The sequence below is a fragment of the Anolis sagrei genome, chromosome Y, assembly GCF_037176765.1.
Source record: "Anolis sagrei isolate rAnoSag1 chromosome Y, rAnoSag1.mat, whole genome shotgun sequence".
In the NCBI taxonomy this organism is placed as follows: domain Eukaryota; kingdom Metazoa; phylum Chordata; class Lepidosauria; order Squamata; family Dactyloidae; genus Anolis; species Anolis sagrei.
In genome coordinates this window covers 4,465,782-4,478,430 of record NC_090035.1, presented here as the reverse complement: position 1 = coordinate 4,478,430, position 12,649 = coordinate 4,465,782, and the positions used below count along the sequence as shown (strand labels likewise).

At 45.4% G+C, this 12,649-nt stretch overlaps 1 protein-coding gene across 1 annotated transcript; it reads left to right on the top strand.

Moving 5' to 3' along the window:
- The first annotated feature begins 3,982 nt into the window (after nt 1-3,982).
- On the top strand, nt 3,983-5,403 carry LOC132781572 (urotensin-2 receptor-like). Its single transcript, XM_060785831.2, has one exon. The coding sequence runs from the start codon at nt 4,258-4,260 to the stop codon at nt 5,401-5,403; it is 1,146 nt and encodes a 381-aa protein (XP_060641814.2). The 5' UTR covers nt 3,983-4,257.
- The last annotated feature ends 7,246 nt before the right edge of the window (nt 5,404-12,649 follow it).

Below are 12,649 nucleotides of genomic sequence, written 5' to 3'. Positions count from 1 at the left end.
ACCAGTATCTGGCCCCTTGGAGTGCCTCTGGTGTTGCTGCAAGAAGGTCCTCCCTTGTGCATGTGGCAGGGCTCAGGTTGCATTATAGTAGGTGGTCTGTGGTTTGCTCTTCTCCCCACTCGCATGCCGTGGACTCCACTTTGTGGCCCCATTTCTTAAGGCTAGTTCTGCAACTCGTGGTGACAGAACGCAGTCTGTTCAGCTCCTTCCACATCACCCAGTCTTCCGTGTGTCCAGGGGGGTCTCTCATTTGGTATCCACTATGCATTGAGGTTTCAGGCTTTAGCCTGCCACTTTTGGACTCTCGCTTGCTGAGGTGCTTCTTCAAGTATCTCTGTAGATCTTGGGAAGTCATTTCTTGATTTAACACAGTGACATGTTGACTGATATCCGAACAGAGGGTGGGCCAGAGATGTCACTGCCATTATTGGCTGCTACTTCCCGGCAGATGTCAGGTGGTGCAATATCGGCTAAACAGTATGATTTCTCCAGCAGTATTGGACGTAAACATCCTGTGATAATGTGGCTGGTGTCGCTGTGAAAAGGTCTTCCATTGTGCATCTGGCAGAGCTCAGGCCTCATTGTAGTAAGCAGTCTGTGATTTGCTCTTCTCCGCACTCGCATGCCATGGACTCCACTTTGTGTCCCCATTTCTTAAGGCTGGTTCTGCAACTCGTGGTGACAGAACGCAGTCTGTTCAGCTCCTTCCAGGTCACCCAGCCTTCTGTGTGCCCAGGGGGGAGTCCCTCATTTGGTATCCCCCATGGATTGAGTTTTCAGGTTTTAGCCTGCCACTTTTGGACTCTCGCTTGCTGAGGTGCTTCTTCAAGTATCTCTGTAGATCTTGGGAAGTCATTCGCATGTCCTGCACTCTGCGTTCTGGCCCCATTTCCCGAGATTGGCTCTGCAAAAGCAAACTACCACCTCCTCTGCTAGTTTAGGTGCTCTACCTTATATTTGCCATTGTGCCCTTCCAGGTCTTGGTTTCCCTCTGTTCATGCTGACCAAATTGTAAGTCTTCCCTGCCAGAATTTAATATGTGTAGGTTTATGTCTTTTCCCCAATGGCATCACCGTGAAATTGCCAGTCTGCACCACCAGATGGGGCTCTGAGATCAATTACAGGTAGAGTAGTCCGTCTTACCTGTTCATGATTCTTGTTGCCCTTACCTGAAATCACTCTCTAAGGTGTCTATATCCTGTAGTAAATGCTACCATATACACACAAAAAATGATAATGACTGCGGAACGAAAATAGAGGCAGTCCTCAAGTTACGAATAAGATACGTTCTGTAGATTTATCCTTCAGTTGAATTTTAATAATAGAGTAAAATAATATGAATGTAATAATACCAATAATAGAGTAAAATAATAAATGTAATAAATAATAGTTATTTTATTTTTATTTGTCGTGTCAGGGCAACCAGTCAATTATATTACATTTCTAACAGAACAAAGCAAACAAACAGACAAAATACATCATTTGTGAGTTTGGTAGTTGGTTAAATGTCCTTTGAGCAGTATCTGGCCACTTAGAGTGCCTCTGGTGTTGCCGCAAGAAGGTCCTCCATGGTGCATCATGTGGCAGGGCTCAGGGTGCATCGCAGCAGGTGGTCAGTGGTTTGCTCTTCTCCACACTTGCATGTCGTGGATTCCACTTTGTAGACCCATTTCTTGAGGTTGGCCCTGCATCTCGTGGTGCCAGAGCGCAGTCTGTTCAGTGCCTTCCAAGTCGCCCAGTCTTCTGTGTGCCCAGGGGGGAATCTCTCATTTGGTATCAGCCATTGATTGAGGTTCTGGGTTTGAGCCTGCCACTTTTGGACTCTCGCTTGCTGAGGTGTTCCAGCGAGTGTCTCTGTAGATCTAAGAAAATTATTTCTAGATTTAAGTTGCTGACGTGCTGGCTGATACCCAAACAGGGGATGAGCTGGAGATGTCTCTGCCTTGGTCCTTTCACTATTGGCTGCCACTTCCCGGCGGATGTCAGGTGGTGCAATACCGGCTAAGCAGTGTAATGTCTCCAGTGGTGTAGGGCGCAGGCACCCCGTGATAATGCGACATGTCTCATTAAGAGCCACATCGACTGTTTTAGTGTGGTGAGATGTGTTCCACACTGGGCATGCGTACTCAGCAGCAGAGTAGCACAGTGCAAGGGCAGATGTAGTAATAGTAATATTACTAAAATAATAGTAATATCAGTAAAATAATAAATAACTTTGACTCGAGTATAAGCCGAGGGCAGCTTTTTCAGCCTAAAAAGGGGGCTGAAAAACTAGGCTTATACTTGAGTATATCCAGTATGTTCGGACAGGTACGCTGAGCTGGAACCATATAGATACAGATATATCTTTGGATCGCATAGGAAAGGGTGAACATCCCTGTGAATCCCATCTCCATGATATCTCATTATGAACATGCAAGAGTCCCACAGCGCATATCTGCATATCCACACGTAGTTCCTGCATTTCATCAAGTGAAATCAAATGCAAGATACTCCACTTTGGCAGAAAAAATGAAATGCAAAGATACAGAATGGGGGACGATGCCTGGCTCAAGAGCAGGACGTGTGAAAAAGATCTTGGAGTCATCGTGGACAGGAAGTTAAACATGAGCCAACAATGCGATGTGGCGGCAAAAAAAGCCAATGGGATTTTGGCCTGCATCAATAGGAGCCTAGTGTCTAGATCTAGGGATGTAATGCTTCCCCTCTATTCTGCTTTGGTTAGACCACACCTGGAATATTGTGTCCAATTCTGGGCACCACAATTCAAGAGAGATATTGACTCTAAGCTGGAATGTGTCCAGAGGAGGGCGACTAAAATGATCAAGGGTCTGGAGAACAAGCCCTATGAGGAGCGGCTTAGGGAATTGGGCATGTTTAGCCTGAAGAAGAGAAGGCTGAGAGGAGATATGATAGCCATGTATAAATATGTGAGAGGAAGCCACAGGGAGGAGGGAGCAAGCTTGTTTTCTGCTTCCTTGGAGACTAGGACGCAAAGGAACAATGGCTTCAAACTACAAGAGAGGAGATTCCATCTGAACATGAGGAAGAACTTCCTGACTGTGAGAGCCGTTCAGCAGTGGAACTCTCTGCCCCGGAGTGTGGTGAAGGCTCCTTCTTTGGAAGCTTTTAAACAGAGGCTGGATGGCCATCTGTCAGGGGTGATTTGAATGCAACATTCCTGCTTCTTGGCAGAATGGGGTTGGACTGGATGGCCCAGGAGGTCTCTTCCAACTCTTTGATTCTATGATTCTATGACCACATTTTTCACTTGCCCATGCTTGATATTGTCCAACTGTAGGATGCCCAGATATTTATAGGATTATTATTATTATTATTATTATTATTATTATTATTATTATTATATACTTGGATGACCTATGACAATAAGCAATTAAAATCTGACCTGATCTGCATATCCACACGTAGTTCCCGCATTTCATCAAGTGAAATCAAAGTGGCCAATGAATTGCCAGAAAATGATCTGTAGTTGGCTAAGATCTCATATGGGAGGCGACTCCACCTGGCGTTCCAGCAAATCCATCTCCTTCCTGCTTCTCATGGCGAATAGAATAGAAGAAGGAAAAGGCAGACAGAACAATTCACTTTCGAGTTCCAGCACTTGCATTCAGCACAAACTGTGCCCACATTAACAGTGCGCGCAATCATCGTTCTCTATTTGCACGTTTGCATCTCCCAGGCAAGTGAATTGCTCGTGTTCCAACCAGCAAAGTATGCAATTATTCGTCTGACAAAAAAGTATTTTTGCTCCGTTTGTCGGCATTTACTGATCACTGTTCTGCATGGAAAGGTCTGGAGAGGGTTGCCGTCACAGCGAGCAGCACCAAATGGGCACATTTTCCTCACCTGCAGGAAGGTAAGGCTGATTCTGGAAAGGAGCGGAGTTCTCAAAGTTGAGCTTAGTTTGTGTTTTTTTCCTGTTCTGAATTGCAAAACTGCTATTGCAAGAAGTTTATTGCAAACCAACTCCCTTGCTATAATTGTCTCCATTTACTTTGCTTGCTGGGAATAGGATTGGGACAAAGACTACAAGCCTTCTATTCTGCTTGAACATTTTCCACTGGGCAAAACATTGCTGCAAGTCAGAAAATTGTGCATAAGGAGAAGATCAACATCGAGCCAGGCTGTGGAGTCCACCATAAAATTGTGCCACTAAGTTAATCGGCAAATAGACATGTTAAGATACTACAGATCTCTGGGAAGGGAGGTTAAGACTTACCTGGAGAAGAACTACCAATGCATGCTGACCCAGGGCATGATTCAGACATGATGGAACCAAGCCAACATGACAATCAATCTGATCTTCTGAATGGCAGTGCTACAGCAGAAGTTCTCATCAACACCAACGAGGTCTTGGTCACCACGTTCCTTGGAGGGATCCTAGCCACCATGTGCCTCATTGGGATGGTTGGGAACATCTACACCTTGGTGGTGGTCAGCCTCTCCAGGAGACTCAACGGCTCGATGTATGTCTACATTGTGAACTTGGCCTTGGCGGATCTGCTGTACCTCTCCACCATCCCTTTCGTCATCTGCACATACGTCATGAAAGACTGGTATTTCGGGGAGGTGGGCTGCAGGGTCCTCTTCGGCTTGGACTTGCTCACCATGCATGCCAGCATCTTCACGCTCACCGTCATGAGTACCGAGCGGTACTTGGCGGTTGTGAAGCCCTTGGAGACCCTCAGGAGGCAGAAGGTCTACAGAAGAGCCATTGCTGGTTCTGTGTGGGCCGCCTCTTTCCTCCTTACCTTGCCCACCATGATCCTCATTGACCTACGGGTGAGCAGCCGAGGAGGCGTGACCAAGCGCATGTGCCACCCCACATGGCGCTTGGAGTCCTACAAAATCTACCTCACCTTCCTCTTCAACACCAGCATCTTGGCCCCGGGTCTCATCATCTGCTTTCTGTATGTTCAACTGGCCAGGACTTACTGGAGATCCCAAGCGGCCGTCTTTGGCCACCATGACGTGAAGCGGTGCCCTAAGCGGAAAGTTCTGTACATGATCTTCTGCATTATCCTCACCTATTGGACCTGCTTTATCCCCTTCTGGCTTTGGCAGCTCCTCAGTGTCTACCATCACCACCAGTTGGCGAAGCTCAACAGCCCGGCGGTGGTCTGCATCAACTTCCTGGTGACTTCCCTGGCTTACAGCAACAGTTGCATCAACCCTTTTCTCTATACGTTGCTCTCCAAGAATTACAAGGAGTACTTAAGGAGCCAGCAGAAGAACAGCACCCTCCTCTCCAAGGTGAAGGCCAAGAGGGACTCTTCAAGGAAATCCATGCTCTCTGGAAGCCAGGCATGCACAGAGAGCATGGACACTGCCCACCTCGAGGGCATCAGTCTCCAAGGCACACAGGACTCAGGGATTGGGTGACCAATGTGTGAACACAGGACTCAGGGATTGGGGCGACCAATATGATCTTGGTTGTTGTAGGTCAGTGTTTCTCAACCTGGGGGTCACAAGGTGGTGTCAAAGGGGTCGCCAAAGACCATCAGAGAAAACAGTGTTTTGTGTTGGTCATGGGAGTTCTGTGTGTCAAGTTTGATTTAATTCCATCATTGGCGGAGTTCAGGATACTCTTTGATTGTAGGTGAACTACAAATCCCAGTAACTACAACTCCCAAATGTCAAGGTCTATTTTCCCCAAACTCTACCAGTGTTCGCATTTGGGCATCTTGAGTATTCGTAACAGGTTTGGCCCATATCCATCATTGTTTGAGTCCACAGTGCTCTTTGGATGTAGGTGAACTACAACTCCAAAACTCAAGGTCAATGCCCACCAAACCCTTCCAGTATTTTCTGTTAGTCATGGGAATTCTGTGTGTCAAGTTTGATTCAATTCCATCAGTGGTGGAGTTCAGAATGCTCTTTGATTGTAGGTGAACTATAAATCCCAGTAACTACAACTCCCAAATGTCAAGGTCTATTTCCCCCAAACTCTACCAGTGTTCGCATTTGGGCATGTTGAGTATTCGTAACAGGTTTGGCCCATATCCATCATTGTTTGAGTCCACAGTGCTCTCTGGATGTAGGTGAACTACAACTCCAAAACTCAAGGTCAATGCCCACCAAACCCTTCCAGTATTTTCTGTTAGTCATGGGAATTCTGTGTGTCAAGTTTGATTCAATTCCATCAGTGGTGGAGTTCAGGATACTCTTTGATTGTAGGTGAACTATAAATCCCAGTAACTACAACTCCCAAATGTCAAGGTCTATTTCCCCCAAACTCTACCAGTGTTCGCATTTGGGCATGTTGAGTATTCGTAACAGGTTTGGCCCCTATCCATCATTGTTTGAGTCCACAGTGCTCTATGGATGTAGGTGAACTACAACTCCCAAACTCAAGGTCAATGCCCACCAAACCCTTCCAGTATTTTCTGTTAGTCATGGGAATTCTGTGTGTCAAGTTTGATTCAATTTCATCATTGGTGGAGTTCAGGATACTCTTTGATTGTAGGTGAACTATAAATCCCAGTAACGACAACTCCCAAATGTCAAGGTCTATTTTCCCCAAACTCTACCAGTGTTCGCGTTTGGGCATGTTGAGTATTCGTAACAGGTTTGGCTCATATCCATCATTGTTTGAGTCCACAGTGCTCTCTGGATGTAGGTGAACTACAACTCCAAAACTCAAGGTCAATGCCCACCAAACCCTTCCAGTATTTTCTGTTAGTCATGGGAATTCTGTGTGTCAAGTTTGATTCAATTCCATCATTGGTGGGGCTCAGGATACTCTTTGATTGTAGGTGAACTAGAAATCCCAAATGACAAAAATCAACCGCCCTCAACCCCATTTGGGTGTATTGGGTATTTGTGCCAAATTTGGTCCAGTGAATGAAAATACATCCTGCAGATCAGATATTTACATTACGATTCATAACAATAGCAAAATTACAGTTATGAATTAGCAACGAAAATAATTTTATGGTTAGGGGTCACCACAACATGAACTGTATTAAGGGGTCGCGGCATTAGGAAGGTTGAGAAACACTGTTGTACAGGCTGTATGGCCATGTTCTTGTCATCTTGCATGTCTGAGAATTTAGTCTAATCTGCCTTTCTGAAGTTGAATCTTCATTTAAATCCAACTTCCTGAGGCCTTATAATTGGGAACAGTTGGTATACTATTGGTCAGTGCTGTGTGTTTGGTATTGATGGTCCCACTGATTTAGTGCATTGCTACACAATGCTGTCACTCACAAATAGGAGGTCTGGGTTGTATCCTCGGTGCCGTCTCCCACTGTTGTAGGATGGTGGGAGCTTATTATCATGGATGAGTGATAGTTTGTGCAGTTCAGACCAGCCTCTCCATTTTTGTCCTCCCGAGCATAGCCCCATACATGGCTATGGCTGTGAAAGTCACCAGTTACTACCACCCTTTGGTGCCTATCAAAGTTCTCAGGAGAGGAGAAGCAAAACTCTTCATTTAGAGGCTTTTACATAGAGATAATCGTGAGGTTATTAAGCTCTACTGTTATAACCTCGATAGTGTTTTCTTCACTGCTGACTTGGAGGCATGGTTTGACAAAGACGGCGCTTCCATACTGCGCATGTGGTCTTTCCGCTACTAAGACAATTCCTGGAACTTTTGGTCATTTCTGTTGTTTATCCCTGTGTGTTTCTTGGACACACAGCACATCACATTTCTTATCTCTGCACAGTTAATAGAGCAGCTGTTCTTCTCTTCCACCCTTTGATCCTTCCTTCCTCCCTTCCCTCCCTCCCTCTCTTTCTCATTCCTTCCTCCTTCCCTTCCGCTCTTTGATCTTTACTTCCTTCCCTCTCTCCCTCTTTCTCCTCCCATCCTTCTCTTTCATCCTTTCTCCCTTCCTCTCTTTCTCATTCCTTCCTTCCCTCTCTCCCTTTCACCTCCCATCCTTCTCTTCCATTCTTCCTCCCTTCCCTCTTTCTAATTCCTTCCTTCTTCCCTTCTGCCCTTTGATCTTTCCTTCCTTCCCTCTCCCTTTCTCCTCCCATCCTTCCTCCCTTCCCTCTTTCTTTCCTTCCTCCTTCCCTTCCACCCTTTGATCTTTCCTTCTTTCCCTCTCCCTTTCTCCTCCCATCCTTCCTCCCTTCCCTTTCTCATTCCTTCCTTCTGCCCTTCCGCCCTTTGATCTTTCCTCCCTTCCCTCTCTCCCTTTCTATTTCCATCCTTCTCTTCCATTCTTCCCTCTTTCTTATTCCTTCCTCCTTCCCTTCCGCCCTTTGATCTTTCCTTCCTTCCCTCTCTCTCTCTTTCTACTTCCATCCTTCCCTTCCAACCTTTTGTCCTTCTTTCCTTTCTTCCCTTTCCTCCTTCCTTCCTTCCTTCCTTCCTTCCTTCCTTCCTTCCTTCCTTCCATCCATCCATCCATCCATTCATCACTGGGCAGCCAGACCTCCTAGCAGGGAGTGCTTCCTCCCTCCCTCCCTCCCTCCTTCTCTTCCACTCTTTTGTCCTTCCTAGCAGGGAGTGCTAGCTTGCACCCCCCCCCCCCCCCGCCAAGTTAGAAAGTTTGCCCAGGCCTGGCATAGACGCACACCTCAAGGTTTTATTTTCCATTGCTGAAACGCTTATGTTTGTAAAGAAGGAATTATAATCAGGCAGCTGTTGTAATGCACAGCTTTTGGGGCCAAATTACAAGTTGGGCACTTTTTGCCGCTGCACATTAAATTTGGCAGAAAATCCTTTTTTTTTGTTTCGGTGTTTTGAAATTGAGGTGCGCATTAGATTCCATGGCGCATTAGACTTGAGTAAATACATATACCCTATAGTACCTGGCATTTTTTGGTGGTCTCTCATCCAAATATTAATCAGACCTGCCCTACTTAAGTTTCCTTGCTTAGAAGGATCTGGTGCCTCCAGGATAAGCAGCGGCAAAACTCACGAGTTTAGCCAGGAGACCTATACTATACAAGCCCAACTTTGGCGAGAATTTTAGAAGCCTTTTCCAGAAATGTCTGAAGTTCCCATAAGTTCAGGGATGGACAAAGAATCGAAGCAGGAAAGTCCTGGCTCTTAGGGAAGTAACAACAGACACGTGCATAGAGCCAATCCTTCAGGCTCTCTATCTCACGTGCCCAAGAAGCCTGAGGCAAATCTTGCTAGAGAGCTCACACGTGCCAGACCGAGGTTGGCACCATGCTGCCGGTCTCACACAACAAGTGCCTTTGCCACTAACTGCTGCTCTAAGCCATTTACAGGAGATCCCTTGTTCTTCCCAAGGAAGGAGGAAGGAGAAGTCCCAGCAGGAAGGAGGAGAAATACAGCCCAGATCAGTGCATCAGTGGCTGTTCCCCATGTGCTGTCAGGTTTACCTTCAGAAAGGCACGTGGCGCGGCAACATTTCTCTCCACTCATTCCTTCTCAATGGGTGAGATGAAGAAGTCAGGGCTGGCAAGTTTCCTTTGAACAAGAGAAGCAAATGACTCTTGAAGCAAATGATACTGAAAACAGGCATGCAAGATCTTCGAGCACAGTGGTCCTCAATCTGTGGCTCCCCAGGTGTTTTGGCCTACAGCAACTCCCAGAATCCCAGCTGTTAGGATTTCTGGGAGAGGCCAAAATATCTGGGGAGCCGCAGATTGAGAACCACTGTTGTAGCACCTTAGGGAATGAGAGAACGAAGCTGGCAGCACAAGCCTTCATAGATGTATCGGAAGAGCAAAAGTAGTATACTAAAGCTCATGTGTAGTATACTAAAGTATAAAGTAGTATACTAAAGCTCATCTGTACCAGGAGCTCCAACTTTATTTTCTTTCGATTAAATGTTTGCATGCATTCCAAGGCTTCAGGGATTTTGCAAAAGGTGACTTCCCTTGGTTTGCAGTCATGGGGCAAGCCACCTGTCTTCTCCCAGGGACATGGGAGGAGAGGGAGCCATTTTTAGTTAGTCTTACAGAAGGAAACCAAGCTATAGGACGTGGAGTAGCTTCACCCGCAGCAAAACTTCACTTCTTAAGAATTCCAGGGAACTCCAGGGAGAACAGTCTCAAAGCTCTGGCAGGGAGCTTACAGCCTCTCAGCCTTACAGCATCTGAGGGAAAGAGCCCTAAATGGTTTCTTAAGAAATTCCGGGGGGAAGCAGCTTTACAGACCCAAAGAACAACAGCTGGAGAATCTGCAAGCCTTTACTGGTAGGTCTACTTGGTACCCAAGACGCAGTTTGAATCCGGTAGTAGAACCCACATCAGTAAAGCTTAGCTAGTAGACAGCCTGGGAGAGGTTAAAAAAGGGGTTTTCCTCTTAAAGTGAAAGAACAGTTAATGAAGACAGTTGCCTGTCCCTTGAGGACAAGAGTAAGGAAGCCAACAGTTGACTCAAAACCTTGAAGCATTTGTTTGACTCATTGAAGATTTGGGAAGTATCTGTTTAATTTGTTCAATAATGAAGGACTTTGTTGAACCATTAAAGACTCTAAGACCATTTCTACAGGAAAACCCTTGAGGGCCTCTCTTCGAGGCGCCCTGGCTTCCCGCTGGGCACAAAGTGCACGTCCTATTCAAAGCCAATTGTTACAGGCCCAGCGCATGACAGAACATCATGCTACCAACTTTGTTCTCTCAGGTCGTCTTTAAGGTGCTGCAAGATGCCTTTGCATACTTGTTTTCAGTATTACAGAAGAGTCTCGCTTATCCGACATAAATAGGTCGGCAGAACGTCGGATAAACGAAAATGACGGATAATAGGGAGTCTCCTACTGTTATGCATCTGACGTGGTGCTAGACACCTAGAATACTAACAACAGGGACTCAAAGGGTTCAGGCAAGGGAGCATCTCAGGGCTCGAGCAGGAAAGGAGGGGGGATACTTCCACTTCCAGCCCTGCCTCTTTTCCCTCTTTCCTCCCCCCCCCCCTCCTCGTCTTGCCCTTTTCACTGTTTGCGAATGGAGAGAGAGTTGGGGAGCGTTCCTTTAATCGAAGAGGAAATGCCGGAGGAAAGGGGAGGCATCGGGTAAGAGCTTTGGATAACTGGGTTGTTGTAGGTTTTTCGGGCTGTATGGCCATGTTCTTGAAGCATTCTCTCCTGACATTTCACCTGCATCTGTGGCAAGCATCCTCAGAGGTTGTGAGATTTGTTGGAAACTAGGAAAATGGGGTTTATATATCTGTGGAATAATGTCCAGGGTGGGAGAAAGAACTCTTGTCTGTTGGAGGCAAGTGTGAATGTTTCAATTGGCCACCTTGATTAGCATTTGATGGCCTGACAGTTTTTAGCTGTGACTTGTTACTGCCTGAGAAATTCCTTTGTTGAGAGGTGATTAGGTGTTCCTGGTTGTTTCTTGTCTGGAGTTCCCCTGTGTTTGAGTCTTGTTCTTTGTTTATTGTTATAATTTTAGAGTATTTTTTTAAATTTTATTCATTTTTATGGTTTCTTCCTTTCTGTTGAAATTGTCCACATGATTGTGGGACAACAATTTCTTCTCTGTGTAGTCTGACATGGTGGTTGTGAGAGTGGTCCAGCATTTCTGTATTCTCAAATAATATGCTGTGTCCAGGTTGGTTCCTCAGGTGCTCTGCTATGGCTGACTTCTCTAGTTGAAGTAGTCTGCAGTGCCTTCCATGTTCCTGGATTCGTGTCTGCATTTGGCAGTCCCTCTGTAGACTTCTTGTCCACAGCTGCATGGTACATGGTAGACGCCTGCAGAAGTGAGAGGATCCCTCTTGTCCTTTGCTGAACAGAGCATTGGTTGGATTTTCTTAGTGGGTCTGTAGATAGTTTGTATGCTGTGTTTCCTCATCAGCTTCCTTATGCTGTCACCCTGGATCTTCCACAGATATATAAACCCAATTTTCCTAGTTTCCAACAACCTCTGAGGATGCCTGCCAAAGATACAGGTGAAACATCAGGAGAGAATGCTTCTAGAACATGGCCATACAGCCAGAAAAACCTACAACAACCCAAAGATTCCAGTCATGAAAGCCTTCGACAATACATAAGCTTTGGATAAGACAGATAAGCGAGAATCTACTGTATTTGCTTTGAGATGTGTTTAAGCATCATGTTATATATGCATATATGTAAACAGCTTGTTACAACAATCATCCTCTTTGTTTGTAAATTCCGGCACTGAATGTTTTCCACTTTTGTTCTGGAAACCACCCTTGGGGAGATAGGGCGGGTTGCAAATAAAGTGTATTGAAAAAATTGCTAACAGCAAGTCCCCACAATTCTCTAGTCTCAGGAGCAAGATGTAAAGCTTTATTTTTACAAAAAAGGGGAGAAAGATGTATGGAGATTCCCACAATTTAAAGCAGGCTTTCAAACGCCTATGCAGATGCCTGCTTTGCAAATATATCCGCAGATGCAAGAATATTTATCAGTTCACCTGGACATGACACTTTTGCTGCCGCATCAATGGAAGACAATTTTTCCCAATGGACACAGAAGTTATGTTGAAAGACCTTGCATTTTGTCTCTTTAGTAAACATTTTATTGTATTTATTCTGTGTGGTACTGTTATTTCTTTGAATTCAACAAAGATCTTAAATGGTACGCATAATGTACTTTCTGTAGTTAAAATACAAGGGATATCCGGAAAGTAAGGTGACATTTATTCTTAATACAAAGAATGAATATATTGTAATAAAACTTGCATGGATTGTAGCATAGGTATAACATTATTTCCCCACATAATC